The 20,624-nt window shown below is 54.7% G+C and overlaps 1 protein-coding gene across 10 annotated transcripts in view; it reads right to left on the minus strand.

Annotated features, from left to right (window-relative positions):
- FHAD1 (forkhead associated phosphopeptide binding domain 1) overlaps positions 1-20,624 on the minus strand; it is a 122,992-nt gene that overhangs the window by 26,080 nt on the left and 76,288 nt on the right. For 6 of the 10 annotated variants that reach the window (XM_072751132.1, XM_072751137.1, XM_072751126.1 and 3 more), the window contains 8 exons: positions 17,570-17,640; positions 15,862-16,014; positions 14,190-14,297; positions 13,843-13,950; positions 10,591-10,698; positions 7,174-7,281; positions 2,342-2,515; positions 48-273 (listed from right to left, as the gene is read on the minus strand). In XM_072751132.1, the coding sequence (XP_072607233.1) occupies positions 48-273; positions 2,342-2,515; positions 7,174-7,281; positions 10,591-10,698; positions 13,843-13,950; positions 14,190-14,297; positions 15,862-16,014; positions 17,570-17,640 (1,056 nt within the window). The remainder of the gene's footprint in view (positions 1-47; positions 274-2,341; positions 2,516-7,173; positions 7,282-10,590; positions 10,699-13,842; positions 13,951-14,189; positions 14,298-15,861; positions 16,015-17,569; positions 17,641-20,624) is intronic. The other 4 variants (XM_072751135.1, XM_072751134.1, XM_072751131.1 and 1 more) reach the window with 1 other exon arrangement.

Below are 20,624 nucleotides of genomic sequence, written 5' to 3' on the forward strand. Positions count from 1 at the left end.
GGCCTGCCCCGAACGCCCAGATTTCCTCAGTTTCCCTTTGCACAGACCTGGGTCACTGTCCTTCAAGGTTGCGATCTCTCCTTCTATTTTTTTATGGTGCTCAGTCACTTTTTGGAGTCTTTCCTCGAGGCTCACGATCGTCTGGGAGTGCTGTTTGATTTGCTCCTTGTATTCCCTGATTTCTGTCTCAAATCCGTGTTTCTGCGAGTCCTGTTCCTCATGGAGGGCCTTCACGGCCTGCTGTTGCAGCTGTATGCGCTCCTCCATGGCGAGCTGGGGAAACGGAAGGAATGTGCGTGACCCTCGGAGCTGGGTGTGATGCCAAGGACAACAGTAGCCCTATGCCCCCTTTGCACCCACAGGCGCGGAACGCGGCCCCACCTCAGGGCCTTTGCACGTGCTGTTCCCTCTGCACGGTACTCTCCTCCCCCAGCTCCTTGCATGGCTGACTCCTTCCTATGTTTCAGGCCTTGATGCTAACTAAGGTCGCCTCCTCAGGGAAGCCCTTCCTGACCGTCTGTCTGAAGGAGCAGCCTGAGACTTTCTATCCATCCTCCTCTTTACTTTTCCATGATGTGCTTAAGACCAGCGGAATGATCTCGTTTCTTTATCTCCCTTTCCCACTCGAATGTAAGCTCCAGGAGGAAACAAACTTACCTTGGCCTCTATCCCAACGCATCCATGTCACCTGTGCCTAGATCCCTGCCACAGCATCTAGACCTCAATGCTCCATAAATACTTGTTGAAGTAATGAATGAACAATTCCATATGAAAAAGAATGAATTTGTATTCCTTTTTAAAAATTTTATTTTTATTATTTTTTTATTTTTTAAAGTAGGCCCCATACTCAGCATGGAGACTCCATGTGGGGCTTGAACTCACGATCCTGAGATCAAGAATCGGACGTCTACCTGGCCGGGCCAGCCGGCTGCCCCAAATCTGTATTTCTTAAAGGCAAAAATGACCGATCATCACCGCGAGGGGAGTTGGACGCTTCCCCGCGGCCGGCCTGTGCCCCCTGAGGCTCCTCTCGGGGCTCCCCGCCTGCTTGTCTGACCGGCCCTGCCGGGGCTGTGCTAACGACATCGGCGTCCTGCTCCCTACTCCTGGCCCACGCGGGGCCGCAGCCCCCGATCTAGAAGCTCACGTGTGCACACCATCACGCCCCTTCAAAACGGGCACGTCTTGTCTTGCTTTCTCCTCCAAATCCACGGGGCCCCCCGAAGTTTGGGGTGCTTGTGAACTTGGGTGCCCTGCCCTTGCCTCAGCTGAACTCCTCGCCTTCCCCACAAGGCCGCCCCCCCCCAAGAGCCACTGTGACCTCCCTGTTTCTGCCAATCTGCACCCCCCCTCCCCGCCCCCAGCACCAGGCCGTTGTCGCCCTGGGTGCCCTGCCTGGAAGCCCAGCACCTCCCTGTCCTTGGCACTCGCATCTCGTCCACGGTTATCGAGTCCTGCCCTTTCTCCCGTGTCTGTCCCTGCAGCCACTCTTCAGCCCCGCTCCCGTGCCAGCCTGAGTCTGCAGGTCCCTATGACTCTGGGCTACGGCACCGGCCACCGTGCACCAAGCCTGAGCTCTCTCCAGCCCAAGCCCCTCTCAAACTCCCTTTGTGCGCTTCGGCCACGTGAATCCTCCCTACTTCCTTCCCACAGGCCTTTTGCTGGAATGTACGAATGACAAATGAGTGCCATACTGAGCTCTGATGGCGGGGGGCCTTGAATGCCGAGTTAAAAGCTGAAAACATTATCTGAAAGTCTGTGGCACAGCCATTGATCACTAAGGTCTGGGGCTGCTCGGTCCTTCAGCCTGACCCTGTGAGGACCTGTGAGGACCCTGTGAGGACCCTGTGAGGACCTTCAGCCTGACCCTGTGAGGACCCTGTGAGGACCCTGTGAGGACCCCCGCACACGAGGTGCGGTGAAAGTGAGAAACAGCCCTGGGGCCCAACCACAGGGGACGGGTCAATAAATCGGGGTCCATGCACCACAGTGCAAACCCCGTCACGACACGTCAGGACGCCTGCAGACAGGGCATCGTGGCCTGTGCTCACTTTTCATCCTACACCAGTGCTTCTTGATAGAGGGCGATTTCGCTCCTCAAAGGACATTTGGCGAAGCCTGAAGACATTTTGAGTCGACACGTCTGCAGGGAGGACGCTACTGGCGTCTAGCAGGTAGGGCCTGGGGTCGGGGGGGGGCCTTGCACAAGAAAAAGGGTATCCGGCCCGGAGCTCCAGGGGCGCCCAGGCTGTCAGGCCCTGGTCTACATCAGGCGTTCTCCCCGCGTTGGGATCCTTCATTGAGGGAAGGAGTCTCCCATCCCCGGGAGGCACCAACTCACCATTTTCGTCTTGGCGGTTTCCAGTTCGGCTAACGTTTCGTTTAACTTCATGGCGAGGCTCTCTGCTCTGAGGCTCTCGGCCGTCTTGGTTTTCTGAGTCTCTTGGACCATGGCCAGTGCGTCATTTAATTTCTTATTCAAAATGTCTTCTCTTTGCCCTTTTAAGTCTATTTCCTGGACACACCATAAACATCAAGTTAACAGAAATTGGGGGATGAATATTTGCCCTAGCCGCCCCCCTCCGCCCCCGCGTCCCCCGTTTTCAGAGAGGAGGTGACCTCTACTCTGCTGTGGTCCCCCCTCTCAGCCCAAAGTCCACGCTTTCTCTGGAAGATTCCAGTGGTTATAGAGCTCTCTTTCCTCTCCCGCTGGGACTGCCTCCTTAGGGATCTCTGGTCCCCGAGCTCAGCCCTGTCACCTGGAGCGCACCGAGTACGTTTTATTTCTCTTTTATGAGACAGCCCTTTAAGTATTTGAGGAGGGTTGTCATGTCTCTCTCTAAATCTATTTTCCAGGATAAACGCGCCGAGCTCCTTCACCCCTTGGCACGGGATGGGCCTTGCCCCCCGCCCCCCGCCCTCCTCCCTGGCCTCAGAGCCATGGCCTCCCCTCTCCCCTCTGCTCCCGCCCGCACCATCCGTCCGTCCGTCCGTCCGAGCACACCTCCTCCTCCCTCCTCCCGGGACCCGCTCTTCCAGTCCTGGACTCGCGAAATCCTGCCCTCCTCCGTGAGCCCCGACTCAGACCACACGGGATGTGAGCTTCGTGACAGGTCCTGGGGTGGGGGCTTCACCAACTTTATTTACTTGACTTCATTCTTTTTAAAAAAGATTATTTATTTGAGAGAGAGCGAGCGAGCGAGCAAGCACATGAGTGTGTGTGGGGTGCAGAGGGCAGCCTTGACCTCAGGACCCTGAGGTCATGACCTGAGAGTCGAGATGCTTAATGGACTGAGCCGCCCAGGCGCCCCTGACCGATCAGTTCTGGGCTTGCAGCGAAGCTGAGAGGACACCACAGAGCTCTCTTCGATGCCCTCTGGCCCCACACTGCAGGAGCCCCCCATCGTCAACATCCCGCACCAGATGGTACCGTTGTTGCAACTGATGGACCTGTCCTGACAATCACAGTGACCAGACGTCCGTGCTTTAGGCAAGGGTCCCCTGGATGCCGTACACTCTATGGGTCTGAACAGATGTCTGGGGCCACGTCTCCACCATTACAGTATCGCACAGGGTAGTTTCTCGGCCCTAAAAAGTCCTCCGTGCTCCATCTAGTCAGCCCTGCCCTCCCCCGACGCCCGTCTCCTGGCCGTCTCCATAGTTCTGCCCTTTCCAGAATGTCATGTAGCTGGGATCAGACCGTCTGCAGGCTTTTCACAAACAGGATTTCGTCCAATGTGAGGCAGTAGCACACGAGGTGCGGCGCCGGGTCTTCTCGGACTCTGCTGGTGGCAGTGTAAACCGGTCCGACCTTTTTGGAGGGTCATCTGGGAACGTGTATTAAGAGGCTAAAAATATTTACATCCTGTGCCCCAGCAATTCCATTTTTGGGAATCTATCGCAAGGACCTAAGCAGGCCCACGCACAAGGACCGATGCTGCACAGGGCTGTTCGGCCAAGTGGTTTGTTTGTTTTTTCCTAGTGAAAGTGAGAAACAGCCCTGGGGCCCAACCACAGGGGACGGGTCAATAAATCGGGGTCCATGCACCACAGTGCAAACCCCGGTCACCGTCCAGGGCTGGTCGTGGAAGACTGTTGAATGCCATAGAGACATTTCAGGAACGTATGGAGTTAAAATACAGCATCCAGGCCAGTGTGCACAGCGTGACAGGGCAAATGGATGTTTGCCGGCATCTGGGATAACCGTCGCGGGGAGGTGGTCCGGAAGGAATCAGATCAAAATGTCGCTAGTGGTGACTCTGCTCAGTGGAAATCACGGGCAGTGTCTTTCCTTTTCTTTTTTCTTTTCTTTTCTTTTCTTTTCTTTTCTTTCTTTTCTTTTCTTTTCTTTTCTTTTTTCTTTTCTTTTCTTTTTTTTCTTTCCTTTCCTTTCCTTTCCTTTCCTTTCCTTTCCTTTCCTTTCCTTTTCTTTTCTTTCTTTTCTTTTTTTTGTATTTTCTTCTGAGTGATTTTCTGTAAATAGTTGCTCCTTTTATAATTGCGAAAGGGAACATTTAAAAGCAACAAGAAAAACCCATTTTCGTCGTGCGGTTCCTGTAAGCCTGGCCTGCGGGGTGCTTCGTTGTCTGCGTGCCCCCACGGAACGCCACCTGACTCTATTCCGGGGCCTTCACGCCACCGTGACCGCTGGGAGATCCCAGGCAGGCCATGTGCAGCCCCGGCCGGAGGACGTGCTCGCTGGGCATCGTGGCAGGCATCCCTCCGGCAGCCTGTCGCCCGCAGCTCACGGCCGAACACCCCAGCCGTCCCGGACAGTCCACGGCAGGCAAATACGTGCTCTCTTCGATGGACCACGAAGCTGCCCAAGGGCGGAGCGCACCGCCTGGCATCTTCGCCCCTTGCCAGCGGCTGAGCCGCTTTTACTCAAGGACAGGAGGACAGCTGACTGCGCCCACATCTTTGGTGTATGTGAGTCACACAGCGTGGGAATGAGCAGCCCTAGGTCTGGGCGGTTCTTTGACCTTGCACTTCCTTGGTCTTTGATGGTAAATGGGGAGTCCCTGGGGTGGGGCCCCGTTTCTCCTCGTCTGGTATGAGGCCACCTGTCTGCCCTGAAGACCTCACCCTCTGATGTCACTGTTGTTTTTCCCTGAGGCTGTTGAAGATGTTGTCGGACGCGCAGCAGGGGCCTCTGTATGATGGTCCTCAGGAGACATCCTCTCCGGGTTGCGCACCGAGAGTGGCCCGGTGTCCGGGGGCGGTGGGTTCACGTTCACCCAGAGACTCGTACAGCCGCCCGAGCCCGCGCTTTCACTGTAACTGCTCAACACCGACGGCTCTTTGATTTCACGGACAGACGTTTTTTAGGCATTAGTCTCATTCTTGATTCATTTGATGTCCTGACTGATCTAGTTTATTTATTATTTAAAAAAATATTTATTTATTCATGAGAGACCCAGAGTGAGAGGCAGAGGGAGAAGCAGGCTCCCTTGGGGAGCCTGATGTGGGACTCGATCCCAGGACCCCGGGATCATGCCCTGAGCCGAAGGCAGAAGCTCAACCACCGAGCCTCCCAGGCGCTCCCTGACTGATCAACTTTAAAAATGTGCATTTCTCCTTTCCTTCTACCCCCAACTGAGATATTTGATGGAAGATCCATAGTGAATCGTCTGGGGACTCAAGGCCACGTGTGAACAGATGGATCCCTTGGGCTCCGTCGGCCCACAGCACCTGCCCACCCTCCCTCGGTTCCCCAGCCCGCGGCTGATGGGTCCTGCGTCACCCCCCCGCCCCCCAACTCTGGTCTGGCTTCTCTGGGTGCCCTCCAGTCGGCGGAGGTCCCTCTCAGCGGTGCCTGGGCCAGATACGTAACCCAGGTGTGGGTTCCCGCCGCTCACCCCCCCCCCCCCCCCACGGCAGTGCTATTCCAAGGGAACCAGCATCACTTGGGCACTTGTTAAAAATGCAGATTGCTGAGTCCACCCCATAGACAGTGAATCCAAATCTCTGGGGGCAAGGTGTGGGAAATGGGTGTTTAAAAACAGCCTCCCCAGGGATCCCTGGGTGGCGCAGCGGTTTGGCGCCTGCCTTTGGCCCAGGGCGCGATCCTGGAGACCCGGGATCGAATCCCACGTCAGGCTCCCGGTGCATGGAGCCTGCTTCTCCCTCTGCCTGTGTCTCTGCCTCTCTCTCTCTCTCTCTCTCTCTGTGACTATCATAAAAAAAAAAAATAAAAAAAATAAATAAATAAAATTAAAAAAAAAAAAAAACAGCCTCCCCAGCCCCCTCCCCCCCCCCAAGGGATTCTGTGCAAGCTAATGTTTGGAAATCATTCTCCAAAGAAAATGATCTCAGATTGATGTGAATAGAGGCAAAGACCTTTTTAGTCCCATAGGGTCTTCAGAGTCCCTTGACCTGTAGTCCCCTGCCTTCTAATTTCACCCCTATTGTCAGCTCGTGTGTTTAATCCCTGGCCTTGACTTTTTCGGGATCAGCCACTGTGTGTGTGTGTGTGTGTGTGTGTCTGTGTGTGCGTGTCCCTTGTACTGTTGGGACCCAGGAGGAGTGAATTCGGTCCTACAGTGAGGAGGACCCAACAACTGGTGCTCCTATTGGGTCTGCTCCTCCCAGGAATAACCGTAAACGCAGTTTGACTGGGAGGGTCATGATGCCCACGGTGACAAGCTCTGGTGGAGACGCCGCGTCAAGGTGATGGGAAATTCAGGCATCCGTCTCCTGACGTCGCCACTTTGATACCAGACAGCTGAGGCCACACAGTGTTCAAGGATGTAGGAAGAGGAGGGGGACAGTGCAGGGCCCTGTTCTGCCTCCAGTTCCCAGCTGTGAGCTCATAATATTAATAATAATAATAATAACAAAAGAACAACAGTGAATGCTGTGTGTGTTGGATGCTTTTATTTATTATTATTATTATTATTATTATTATTATTATTATTAAGTGCTGGACACTTTCCTACATGTTTTACGAACTTGTTAGCAATCAAGCCTCACAACTCAATGGGGCTGATCTACTGGCATCACCTGGATGCCCTAAGCAGGGAAGCGTAGCCACAGAGATGGTAAGGAACTTGCCTCGTGTCGCATGGCCAGGAAGCGGCAGAGGTGGGATTCGAATCCAGACCGCCTGCCTCCTGAGCCCTGCTCTTAACCATGCTGGGCACCTCCTTGTCTGCTCCTCTCTGAGACTCTTACCTCTTTCTGCTTGGTTATGCGGTTCTCCAGATCCTGCACCTTTTTCTTCTCCTTCTCTATGGCTTCCTTTGCTTTGTGTCTCTCATAGGCGATGCTACTCTCTGAAATCTGGAAGTCAGTGACAACAGGTTGGAGGGAGTGTCCACCAGAGAGGCAGGGAAGTCGCATGGGGGGGGCGGGGAGCCAGGATGAGTAACCCCCCATCCCCCACCCCAGACGGGTGAGTCAGGGTTTGGGAGCGAGGGCTCAGGGAGCAGGACGAGGGGAGGCGGGGGTGGGAGTCTTGGCATGCTGGCCACGGTGAGGGCCTCGGGGGCAGGTCTGGTTAGTCACCGCATAAAAGAGGGTTATTCATCGTTCAGGATTTCGGGGCTATGTTCGGGAAGGGATGGGCTGGTGAGTGTTCAGGCCATGGCGTTTGGCACGGGGCCACTAATTAAGCTGGCAGGTGTTGCACCGGTGTGGGTGCTCCGCAGGGAAGTACCTGGCTTCTTGGGAGGTGGGGCAGGAGAGGCAAAGTCGGGGGCCGGGGGGGTGGGGGGATGCCTCCTGTCCCAGCAGACTTGATGCCTGTGGCTTCAATCTCTCCCCAGCCTTCAAAGGCTTGGGTCCAAAAATTGATGTACAGGACAGCGTGGCCCTGAGAACATGTAGGCCACAGCTCCGGTGACCCGGAGGTGGGCACGGAGGACCAGCCTCACCTACACAGGCCCCAGGAGTACACAGTGTGGGGAGGTTGGAAAACTCAACTTGCGGCTTGGAATCCTTGCAGTTATGCTCCCATACAAACATAAAGCTCACACAGAAAAAAATTAAAATATATGCATCTATGCATAGACGAGGGCCTGGAGAGATATGTTCTGGAATGTAAATATCGGTTATTTTGGGGGTTTGGGATTATGGTAATTTACATTTTCCTCTTTTCCCTGGTTTGTATCTTTGACTTTTTTTTTTTTTTTTTTTTTGCACGAACATACATTATTTGGCAAAAGGAAAAATGACTGGAAATTGTGACAGGGAATGTGGTGCTAGGGGCAGGACGGGGCCTTGGGGATGCGCGGCCCTGCAGAAAAAGACGGTCTCTCCAACGGCCCTGCCTGCTGAGCGCCGTGTCCGCGGCCGCCGTCCACCTGCCCCGCTCCGCGCAGGCCTCCCGCCCCACCTGGGCTCTGACTCAGCTCCCTGCACGAGCTTGGCATTTGCCCGCTGCCAAGCCCGCGGAGACTGTCCTGCCCCCGCCCGCCAGTCGTAGAGGCTGCCAGCCCCCCGCTGCGGGCCTCGTGTCCCAGTTGAAAACAAGGGTGACGCTGACTCCCCTTGAAACGCTTGCAACACGGGTGCTCGGCTGCGTGCGCGGAGTGCGTCGGTGCAGCTGATGGGCAAGGCCCAGAGAGCGCTGCCCAGCGAGGTGCGTCTTGCAGGGGAGGCCGCGGAGGCCGGGACGGAGGCGGTAAGAACCCAAATAGGTGCAGAGGTCACGCCACGGGGACGCCAGAGCCCTGCCCTAACGGTGCGGCCCCTCGGCTTCCCGACCTTGACCTGTGCGTCCTCCTGATTAAAACCCCACCCTACGCAGAGGCCGACACCTGCCTGTAGGCTCGTGGCTCCGAGTCCACACACCACATGGATACCCGCGCTTCCACCCCTGGCGCGTATGCAGGGGACACTCTGGGCACAGCTGCTGACGACAGTTTGACCTCACTCCCTGCACAGGCTGATGTAGTCCCACTGTCAGGGGCCTTGCTTGACTGTCCGCCTCCCCCGCGCCCGCCCCACCACCCCCACCCTGTACACACCCCATCCCCCCCACCTGGACGCTGACCTCACCTGGGCGGGTGATTCATAAAGAATACACTGACTCCTCACCACACACCTCTAGAGGGGCGCTGTCACTACAGCCACATTACCGATGGGGGAACAGGGAGGGAAGGCGTTGGCCAGGGTCAAACAGCATGTTGGGGCAGAGGTGGGATTTGAACCAGAATCGCCACTTCTAGCCTACCAGGCTTTCCTGCTTTGCCCCCTCTGAGTCTCCCTCTGGCTTTCTTCCCCCGACCCCTCGACCCCTCGTTTGGCTTCCACCTTGTTCCAGCTTTGCTTCCTTCCTCACACCTGCTCCTGCCGCCCTGGCTGAGGGAGGTCCCTGTCCTTTGCAGCTGGGCCACGTTACCCAGTGGCTCCCTCTCCCCCCAGATGTTGCCTTCGTGTTCCTCCTCCGCTCCAGGTCTCACTCAAACGTCACCTCCTCGGAGAGGCCCTCCCTGCCTGTGGCCACTCTCTAGCCCACCTACTTGATATCAGTCCCCCTCCCCAGGCTTGTGGCTCTGCAGCTATCATGTGACCTGTTTGGTGGTGTCTGTCCCTCCACCCTCGAGGGGAAGCTCTGGGAGGCCACGGCTCTGGTGCCCTGTGGGGTCCCCAACACCTAGCAGGGCCTGGCCCACGTCAGGTGCTTGGGAAATATTTGTGGATGGATGCATGAGACAGAATTAAACAATTCATGGGGTCATGACTCTGTTTCTGGAAGTTCCATGAGGGCCAGCACGTGTCTATGTCCCTGTGTCCCTGGAGCCCAGCTCACGGAGCTGCCGCTATCGGTCACTGAGGGCACCTCTCCTTGGCCTCCAGCTCCTGAACCCTTCCTGGCTTCTTTTTTTTTTTTCCTTCTTTGGCTTCTGGGACGGGGGGCGGTTGGGGTGTTTGGGTTCACATGAGTGACATCCCTCCTCTCGGCCTGGGGGCCTGCCTTTCACGGTGGGCCCAGTCCCCGGGCTGGCGGAGGTGGCTGGATGCGGGTGTCTCCAGCTCTCCCCGGGCGCGGTACTCGGGCCTGCCCAGACCATGGGTGCACTACTTCTCATCCAGTCCGGACCTCTGGCACTTGTTGGTGTGACTGGCCTGCGAGCGTGTCACGTACCGGTCACTCCACCACTGTTTGTGTCTCTACCACAAGTCGATGAAACCAGGAGACGGGGCTGGGAGCAGGTGTTTTTCTAGGGCGCCCATGCTGGGTTGTGTCGGAAATACCTTCCGAGGAGGGGGCAGAGATGCTGGCTGGGGACTGACCCAGACACCCTCCAAGGGTTCGCTCCTGGAGCGCGTGCCCCTGCCCTCGGGGGCCGTGCAGACGAGGCCTCCGCGGAGGGCCAGGGACGTGCACCGTGCGGCTCAGGTACGCCGTCTACGTCCGGTCACCTCATCCTGCGAGGCTGGGACTGCCGGCGCTCCCCACTCCCGTTTTACAGAGGCGGCGGCTGAGGCTCGACGTGCCCTGGCTGCACCGCCGGTGGGGCCCAGCCAGCACCCCCTGGCCTGCCCTACTCTCCCTCGGGGCACAGGACCGGCTGCAGGTCTGGCTTCGGAGCCCCGCCCGCAGGGGTTGGGCGCCCGGCCCGCTCAGCGCCCTGCTCCTCGTACCTCCTTCTGTTGGGTCAAGTGGTTCTCCAGATCTTGCACTTTTCTCTTTTCTGTCTCTAAAGCTTCCTTTGCCTTCCTTTTCTCCTGGGCCATGCTGGTCTCCAAAACCTGAAAACCAACGACCGGTCTTTGTGGTTGCCTGCGCATTTCGGGGGCTGGGGGGTGGGGGAAGCGGCCCATGACGACCCTACTACTAATCGGGTGGGCCGGGGCCCACCGCCAGCACGTCCCACACGGCGAACCCCAGCACGGCAACCCTGGTGGGGGCGTCAGGGACCCCATTTTGCCGACCAGGAAACCGAAGAACAGAGAGTGGCTCAAGGGTCGTGCCCAAGGGTCGTGCAGCGTGTCGGTGGTGAGGTGAGGATTTGAGCCCCGTGCGGAGGCCGGCACGCCGCCTGCATCCAGAGGCCCGGGGTAGGGAGCAAGTGAGGGAACCAGGTCTGTCTTATTTTGGAATCTGAGCTCTTATCACAGTGCCAGGCAGCCTTCTCTGATAAGAAGAATCTCATTAATAATGGATATCCTATTATTAAACTTAATCTCTTAAGGAGAATCAGGTTTCAAGATGAGGATTGAATTAATGAGCCACAACATTCCAATTTCTAGAAGGGGTGGGGGTGAACCTCACAAGCGGAGCTCTGAGAGGGTGTCTGGGGGGAAGTGTGGTTAGGTGCTCGTGCTCGAGGAGTTTTATTTAGGGAGTAAGTGGTTAACACAAATCACAAGGGGTAGGAGTTGCCCAAGAGGCCCCTGTTTCTAGTCTCTGCAAGAAAGGGCACGTCAGCTTCCAAACAGGTTGAGTTTTAAGCACCAGCTCGCCCGGAAGGCGTCTGGAACGTGGAACACGGTTTCCATTACAGCCAGTGGTTAGGGATCTGCTCAGATTAGCCCGGCCGAAATGCTGTCTGTTTTGCAGTGAAAAGTCATAAAAAAAAAAAAAAAAAGTTCCCAACGCTCAGCCGTTCCGCTAGCAGCCCTAAAGAAAGCAGGTGAGCGGGGTCACCACGAGAGTTGGCACATGGAGTTTGAACATCTGAGGTGGGGTTTGGGGGGATTTTCTGTAATTCGTGAAAGAGACTTGCGGGCACTTTCCAGGGACGCCGGGCTGGCTCCGCTGCATCTGATGTCGCGTCTACACTCTGGACTTTCCTCTGGGCAGCCCCTTTGCAGCCGAGAGAGGCGCTCAGAGGAAGGTGGTCCTTCTGTGACTCCCCACACACGGGCCCTGCTTTGCCCCCATGTTCCCAAGCAGGGAGTGGGAGTCGACCTTTCACGTTACCTCGAACCCCGCATTATGACCTAGCAGTCTGCTGTCCTTAAAGGCTCATCTGATTATGTGGCAGAGGGCCTAGGAAAAGGAAAAGTCAAGGAACCGTCTGAGGCTGGTGAAAGTCTGCTCAGATTTCCCCATCCAGACAGCACAGAGACTTTCCACCAGGAGGGGTCGGCTGGTGTTTTCCTAGGCTTGGGGTGACCTGGCCACAGCTTCTCCCCACAGTGAGGCTGACCCCAGCACGCCTTCCTTAAATCTCCCTTGAAGTCCCCCGTGACCTCGAAGTCTCTAAATTCAAGGGCCTTCTCAGGGCCCTGGAACTGAGTGGTTGACCTCTTGGTGGCATTTGGCCCCAGTGAACCCTTGGGAGCCTCTGTTCCTTGTCACCATCCCTGCAGAGATAACTCAGGGCCAGCCCCCAGTGGCACTGTTTACACGGGCCGCCCAGAGCAGCTGCACAGGTGACCCCGAGTGAGACCCGGCACACAAACATCTTCCCTCCTTGGATCCGAGCAGATAGCACGGGCTCGGCCCTGCCACCTCCTTGTTGCTCCCGCAGCAGTGGCTGGCCGAGGAGGGAGGATGGGGCGGGCGGGGGTTGATGGGGAAGGAAGTGCCTGTGATCATTCTAGTAGCTACACTTCCTGAGCGACAATTCCAGGTCAAACGCTTTGTGGCACGTGACCACTGGCCCTCGCAGCCACCCCGAAAGGAGGGAGGTCCTGGGCGATCTGCTGAGGCCCCTATGTCGTCCAGCCAGGACTTGAACCTGTGTCTCATGTGGCTGCAAGTCCTGGAAGAGCTCAGGAGCACAGTTTGTGAGAGACTCCGAGAGCCCAGGCTGACCCCAAGGCAAACCTGTGCCCACAGCGTCACAGAGTTCTCCCCAGAGCAGCTTTGGGAGCGTTCGCACGAGCACAAAATCTTCAACAGGGGAGAAGAGTCCTGCCCTGGGCCACTGTGGCTGGAGAACCGGGTCTGGTTCTGGCTCCTGCGCTTCAGGAACAAAACAGCGCGGGGGTTGCAAGCTCGGGTACCTACAGGGGCCACACAGGTACCAGCAATGACGTGGGCTGCGTTTAACGCAACAGCGAGCGGCGGGGACTGTGGGACATCACTGCTGCTGGGTGGAGCTCCCGTCCGCTTCTGCCAAGTGGAAACGGGGCCAGATTTTCTGACTTTTCAGAAGAGGATGGAAATCTGGATTTTTAAGTAAATGTTATGAATTCAAAATAAAACACTCCGGGACCAAACATAACATGTCCACAGGCCCCTTCCAGCCAGGGAGCTGCCAGCCTGTGCCTTCTGGAGCATGGAGCGGGTCGGAGGAGGGGACCGAGGCCTGGCTCCTGTCCTGGGAGGCCTATAAGGGGAAACAGGGGCATTCGGGCCTAGAGAGGAGCAGGTGTCTCTGTTTTCAAGCGTCTAAAAGGTTATTAGGTGGACGAGGATGTGGACAGGTCTTGGCAGGAGCCCGGGAGGTTGGCGGAGGATTGATGCTCTCTGGGAGGAAGAGTTTGATTGAGCTCAACCTCAGAGAAGGATTTCCTGCCAGGCCAAGGCATCACCACTGGGCCTGTAGAAAATTCTTCGATGGTGGAGCTGGAGGCTGGATGATTCTAGGATGTTGTTGGAAGACTGACACAGCCCCGAAGCCCCAGGACTCTGTGCCTCGTCTATGCTTTGGGACACAATCACTGTGCTCGTGTCGCCAGCCCCAACTCGTCTCTCGAGTCCTATCTACGTCGCTATTTTTGCGGTTTATGATTTCTCCAACTGGCTGGCGAGGCTACAGCTCGAGGGCTCTCCCCTTGAGCCCCGCGGCTCCCCAGAGTAGCCGAACCCTCCCAAGGACAGATCGCCATAGGAACGCTCTGCTGAGCTTCTACCCCCATCATCCGTGGTTCAGAACTCACTTCCACATGGCCCTCGAGCCGCATTTGGGCTCCAGCCGACTGTCTCCCCCAGCGGCATACCTCCTTCTGGCAGGTTAAGCGGTTCTCCAGCTCTTGGACTCTGGTCTGTTCTTCTTCTAATGCTTCCTTCACTCTGTTTTTCTCTTGAGTAAAGCTTTCCTCCCAGACCTGCAACCCAATGGCCAGTGTTTTAATAGACCTAGTTGCCATGGCAGGAATCTGGACTCTGTGCCAGGAACTGCACGGGCAGCTCTTTGTTGCTCGCCACAGCCCCATGGGGGAGGCCGCGGGCAGCTAGGAACAAGGATCCAGAGCGGACAGGCTCAGCCCAGAGCCCAGGTGGGTCCTTCCTGGGTGAGTGACCTGGATTTGGGCTCAGGCTGACTCTGTCTCCCCCAGCTGCCTACCTTCTTCTGGCAGGCTAAGCGATTCTCCAGCTCTTGGATTCTCTTCTGTTCTTCTTCTAATGCTTCTTTTGCTCTGTTTTTCTCTTCAGTGATGCTTTCCTCCAAAGCCTGAAAGTCAATGACTGTTGTTTAATAGGTATAGTTGCCATGGCAGGAATCTGGACTCCATGCCAGCCACTGCACGGGCTAGCTCTTTGCTCCAACAACCCCACGGGGGAGACTGTGGGCAGCTAGGAGCAAGGGATCTGGAGTGGGCAGGCTCAGCTCAGAGCCCCAGGTTGGTCCTTTCTGGGTGCACGACTTTGGCAAAGAAGCCTCAGTTTCCCTCTCTGTACAATGAGGATAATAATAGTGTTTCCTGCCCTGGGAGAATGTGAGGGGCAGATGGGAGGCTGGACATGAGCCACTTGGCATGTGATCACCACTCATTAATAAGGGTCAGTCATTTCTTCTGTGATCTCCACTTCATAGAGCACTTAGAGGGACTTAGGGGGATTAAGGAATCGGCCAAATTTACCAGCAAATCACACAAGCAGGGATTCAAACCCTGGTCCATTGGACTCCAGAGTCTGTTTTCTAAACCAGGGGTTGGCAAACTCTGGCCTATCAGCCAAACCTGGCCTGCTCTCTGCATTTTGTAAGTAAAGTTTTATTGGAACGCTTCCTTGCTCACTGTTTGCAGACTGCGTATGACTGACCGCCTTTGCACCGCAACAGCCGAGCTGAGCAGTCACAGGAGAGCAACGCGGCTCACAGAACTGAAGATACATACTATGTGGCTCTTTATGGAAAAAGTTTGCTGAGCCTGATCTAAACCGTTAGTGTGTGCACAAGTCAAGTACATGTTGTCAACGGTTCATAATAGAAAAGGATTAGCTTGATAAAAGAACCTAGAGTTTCTTACTATTCAAGTAGTCCTCACATGAGTCAGGATTCATGAGAAGGAGTTTAATTAACGAGTTTTGACACATGTATTTTTAGAAAGGCTGGGGGTGATGGTGTCTTGGGGTTTAAGGCAGACTGATTTCAACCTGGGACCCCCCACCGAATGCCTGGGTGGCTCAGTCGGTTAAGTGTCTGCCTTCAGCGCAGGTCATGATCCCAGGGTCCTGAGACCGAGCCCTGCATCAGGCTCCCCGCACAGTGGGAAGTCAGCCTCTCCCTCTGCCCCTCTCCCTTCCCCAATCATAATCTCTCTTTAAAAAAAAAAAATTTAATTAATTAATTTTTTCAGAAAGAGAGAATCTTCTAACTGGCTTGGTGTTTAGGAACGTAAGTAGCAATCTTGGCCATTTTTTCCCTATGATATGAATAAAGAGTGGAAGATGGAAATGCTGTGGAGTTGGTCTTTCATGCACTTAGAGATAGTCTGTGGGTTGCAAACCAGGACTGGCAGTAATGACTCAAACTTGGGAAATCGACTGTGGCATCTAAGCTAATAAGGGACCAGTTCCAGGAATTTCAATAACCTTGACGTTTCAAGTTGATTTCGCTATAAGTTTTAGAATTCAAGCTTCGTCTTAATCCTCCAGCATCATTCACCTATTTAATTAATTTACTTCCATAGCATCGAACAAGGAATCCCTCAGATTTCTCCCCCCAAGTACATGCCCTCAGCAAAGGCCATTCCATCAGTTTCCAGGAGTAAAGAAAATGACAGGGACGGCCTTACCGCCTTCTCTTCCATCAGCTTCTTGATTTTGGCTTTCAGCTTCTCCTCTTGCTGCAGCCTATCCTCATTCAGCTTCTCCTTCTCTGCCAGATGCTCCTGCAGCTTCTCTTGCATAAAAGACTGCTGGGTTTCCTGAGAGCTGTGGATCTTGATCTGAAACCAGAGGAAGGAGAACTGAAGCTGATGAGGGGGACAGGACGAATTAAGGAGTCATTTCAACATTTCTCTTTTTACATGTTCTTTACCTTTAGGTGGACAGCCAAGGGTTTGCCCAAAACTTTCTTAAAAACACGGAAAAGCTATGCTTAGCCTAGTTGCTGGTAGTGAAACAGCAGAGTGGTTAAGAACTCGTACTCTCGATCTAGATAGAATTTCAGCTCTACTTCTTTCTAGATGCTCCTTCATTTAGAAAATGAGAGTAATAACAGTGTCTGCCTCTCAGAGTAAGGATTAAGTGAGGTCGTGATGGAAAGCTTTTGGCACAGCGCTTAGCACATAGCAGGTGCTCAGTAAATGGCAGCTAGAATTATGAGTTATTATTTGCTGAATGGAAGAGAAAAAGCGACGAGCTAGAGTCAGAAGGCCTGAGCTTTTGTCTTGATTCTTTCATCAGCTAGCTGTGTGACCTTGGAACGGTCACCTAGCCTCTGAGGTTTGATGTCCATACCTGTGAAATAAGGAGCATGGGCTAGATGAGGGGTCGACAAAGTACTGTCTACAGGCCGAATCTGGTTCACTGCCAATTTTTATAAATAAAGTTCTGTTGGAACAGAGCCACTCCCATCATGCTCATTCATTCATGTATTGTCAATGGCTGTTTTTACTCCACAGCAGCAGCGTTGAGTAGGTGTGACAGAGGCTGTATGACCTGGAAGCCTAAAATATTTGCCATCTGGCCCTTTGGTCCCAATACCTCACCTTTTCTCTATCCATGTCTTTGGCCATGTACTTGGCAGGGCCCAGCCATATGCTGCCCTGACACTGACCTCAGCCATGTGATCTACTCTGGCCAGTGAGATGTTAAGAGACATAACACAGCAGAGAATTGAAAAGCATTCCATGATTGCGCTGCTTTCTTTTACATCTCTGCATCACCATGGGAACATGCCCAGGCTGGCCTGTAGGAGGATGAGAGACAGGTGGAGCAGAGTAGAGCTGCTCCAGCAGAGGCCAACCCAGACCAATCAAGGGCCAGCCAACACCCAGACACTTGGGCAAGCCTGTCCGGGTTGGCGTACCCACCTAGCAGCTGACCCCAGCGAATAATAATTGTGGAACGCCGCTGAAGTTTTGTAGGTGTTTACTACAAAGCACTGTTATGGTACCAGCTACCAGAGTGGTGCATTCCCTAAGGATCACTTGCCTCTATGATGTGGACATTTGTGACTTTTTGGTAATTGTGCTCCCTGCATGTGGCTAGCTGTGCTGCTTCCACTGTGTTTTTAATAAGTATGGTTTTCAAGATCTGATGGCATCTACATTTTCTGATAATTTTGACAGAAGGAAACAAGCATCCTGTCTTTGCCCTTGCCCTCCTGGGAGATCTTAGCCACCGTATCTGAATCCTTTTGTGTCAAACGGAGATATCACGTCACGTCATGGGAGAATGTGGACTGACTAGTTAACAGGGAAAGACCAGGGCTAAAACGCACAGTGCTATATAAATGCCAACGAGGAGCTGAAATAACTTTCAGACTGAAAATATTACCTGAAGTTCCTGGGTTTGGCTTGTAATTTTTTTATAATATACCAGGAGATATTCCAGATACAAGGACAGTCCTTGAAAAGAGAAGCAAGAAGAAGGTAAGTCTCAATTCAATTCACCTCCTTTGCTTTCTGAACCACGTCGTAACAGAGCTCGCTCACAGGTGGATGCGGGCAACGCTGCCCCCCGCCCTCCATCAAGAAGACATGAGCTGCCACCCAATGTGTGTTTTTAAAATGGTTAGTCAGCCTCAAATCTAGTTTCTTTTTGAAGATGGAAAATAAAACCCATCCACAGAGCACCCTCTCTTGACTCAATGTCCACTGTGTGCAAAGCCATGAGCTGAGTGCTTTGGGGGAGGGGGGAGGCGAGGGGATGCTACAAAGCCATTCCTCAAGGTTCAGTCCGAGAGACAGGGTCTAACTGCCTGGCAGGAAACACGCAGTGGCTCATGTGGCGTCTAAGTGACGGCTGATGGGGTGCGGGGGTGTGAGAATCTCAGAGGAGGAGCGATCATGTGCCTGGAGCGATCACAGGAGGCTACTTGGCCGAGGAGTCACCAGGTGTGGGCACTGCTGGGTACGTAGAGCTCAGAGTCGGAGGGCAGAGCATTTCTGAATGGAAGATGTGGCCCAGCAGGCTACAGGTTGGCCCCCAAAGATATCCAGGTCGTAGTCTCTGCAGCCTGTGAATGTCACCTTATGGGGCAGAAGGAACTTTGCTGGTTAAGGTGATCCTTCATCAAGTTAAGGATCTTGCAATGGGGGGGATCATCCTGGGATATTGGGGGGACTCAGTACAATCACACAGGAAGATGGAGGACAGAGGCTGGAAGATGCCGTGCTGCTGGCTCTGCAGACGGAGGAAGGGGCCACAAGCCAGGGAATGTGAGGAATTCCTTTCTAGGGACTGGAAAGGCTAAGAAATGAAGCCTTCAGGGGGACTCAGTCCCATTGACACCCTGACTTGAGTGCAGGGAAGCTGATTTCAGGCTTTTGGCTTCCAGGACTGTGGGACAATAAATGTGTAGTGTTGAGGCTCTGCGCTTGTGGTACTTGTTGCAGCAGCCCCAGGGAGCGAACACGGGGGTGGGGGCAGGAGGGGAGCTGGGGGGCAGCGCACATCCGGCCAGGGTGCCGCGCTTCACTGGCTGCACAGGTGATGGGAGGCAGGGGCGGGAGGTGGGTCAGTTCATGGCAGGGCTGGAACAGTAGCCTAAAAAGAGCGTAAACTTGATGGAAACATCCCTGAAGTACACTGAGCATGTGCTGCGTGCCCGGCTCTCTGCCAGGCAATCAAGGCATCGCCCCCCGTATCACCTGCTCACCACCCCGTTTGACAGGTGAGGCAGCTGGGCCCTGAGACACGTGGCGGCCCAGTGAGCCCGGCAATCAGCCGAGCCAGGCCTGGGGGTCAAGTCAGTGTGACTCCAGCGTCTGGGTCACTGCGACTTCAGTAGCTGATGGAGCACTGGACTGGCTTGATGCAGACTGTTCTGTGTTTTGCCTTTTCTTTTTTCTCTCTTCTCTTCTCTTCTCTTCTCTTCTCTTCTCTTCTCTTCTCTTCTCTTCTCTTCTCTTCTCTTCTTCTCTCTCTTCTCCTCTCCTCTCCTCTCCTCTCCTCTCCTTTTTTCTTTTCTTTTCTTTTCTTTTCTTTTCTTTTCTTTTCTTTTTTTCTTCTTTTCTTCTTCCTAGACAAATAGCTGGGAGGAACTAGCAGGGTTTCCTAACTGCAGCTCTACTGATGGGCTCTGCTAGGCAATCCTTGTTGGGGCGGCCATCCTGCACACCGTGGGGTGTGGAGACCAAAGTATCTCCAGACATTGGCAGGTGTGTCCCAGGGGCCAAATCCCTTCTTCCAAGTTAGGGGCTGAGAGCCCACGGACGTCTGGGTCTTCAGTGCCCATGTTCTATACCAGGGTGGGAGAAATGGGGATAAAAAGAAGAGGGAGAGAAAGCTGTTTTTCGGGGTAGGATGGTGGCCCCACCATCAGGAAGAGGAGACAGGTTGGGTGGTGTGGGGGCTGGCGAGAAGGGAGGAGCTGCCAAGCTTTGAGGTACTGGGAGGACTCGAAGGAAGGGTGGTCGGCAAGGAGCAGGAACAGCCTGGCCCACCCAGGTCTTTGTGAGATTAGGAGACAGCAGCCTTCTTCCTGGTGGACGTGGCCCCGGCCATGGTGCCACCTGCTGCCTTAGGTGGCATCAAATCTGTACCACCGTTCTCGGCAGCACGGCATGTGGGGATGTCCCTTTGGCCATTGCTGCCCTGGGAGTGGCTGTTGGATTGCCCGGATGGAGACTTTCTTCATGAGAAAGGAGACAGGAGAGAGGGGAGGATGGTGGGCTGCCCTGGAGGAAACCTTCTCGCAGGGGCAGGAATAGTGAAAGGGGCTGCTGAAAACGAATGGAGAGGGTCAGGAGCCAGGCCGGGTGTGCCAGGCGCAGGAGAGCCAAGGGGTGAGGGTGTTTCCAGGAAGAGATCCGAGGGCGTTGGGTGAGAGAATGCGGGCTGGGGAGGGATGGTGGGCCCGCCAGGGCAGGAGGCCCCGGGTCAGATGCGTGTGGGGAGGGGGGGTGGCAAAGCAAGGAGGCAGCGCCACAGCAGGAAGTTTGCAATGAAGACAGAGGGTCTAACGCTTCCTCAAGGTCATCGGTGGGACAGGAGTGTCCGGAGGAGAAAGAGAGCTAAAGCAGCAGCAGGTTCCAGGGAAGAACCGCCATCCTGAGACGCGTGTTTGACGGCAAGGGGAGGAATAAGAGGGAGGGAAAGGCTGTGGAGGCCAGAGGGGGGAGTCGTTCTTCTGGACCCTGTGCACAGGTTCCCCCCAGGAGGGACAGGGAAGGGGACACACAGGGAGGGTAGAGCTGCATCTGGAGAAAGCAGTGAGAAGACAGTGGGGATTTGGAGGGGGATTTGGAGGGAGGAAAGATGGTAGAGAGGCAGAGAAAGGAAGAGAGCTGAATATGTTCATGCCTGGGGCCTTGATCCCTGGCAGTGCAGCTTTCTGCGAATTTCCAGCATGCAAGAATAGAACAGTGATATTATAATAATAGCTATC

The sequence above is a fragment of the Vulpes vulpes genome, chromosome 2 (assembly GCF_048418805.1).
Source record: "Vulpes vulpes isolate BD-2025 chromosome 2, VulVul3, whole genome shotgun sequence".
Classification (NCBI taxonomy): domain Eukaryota; kingdom Metazoa; phylum Chordata; class Mammalia; order Carnivora; family Canidae; genus Vulpes; species Vulpes vulpes.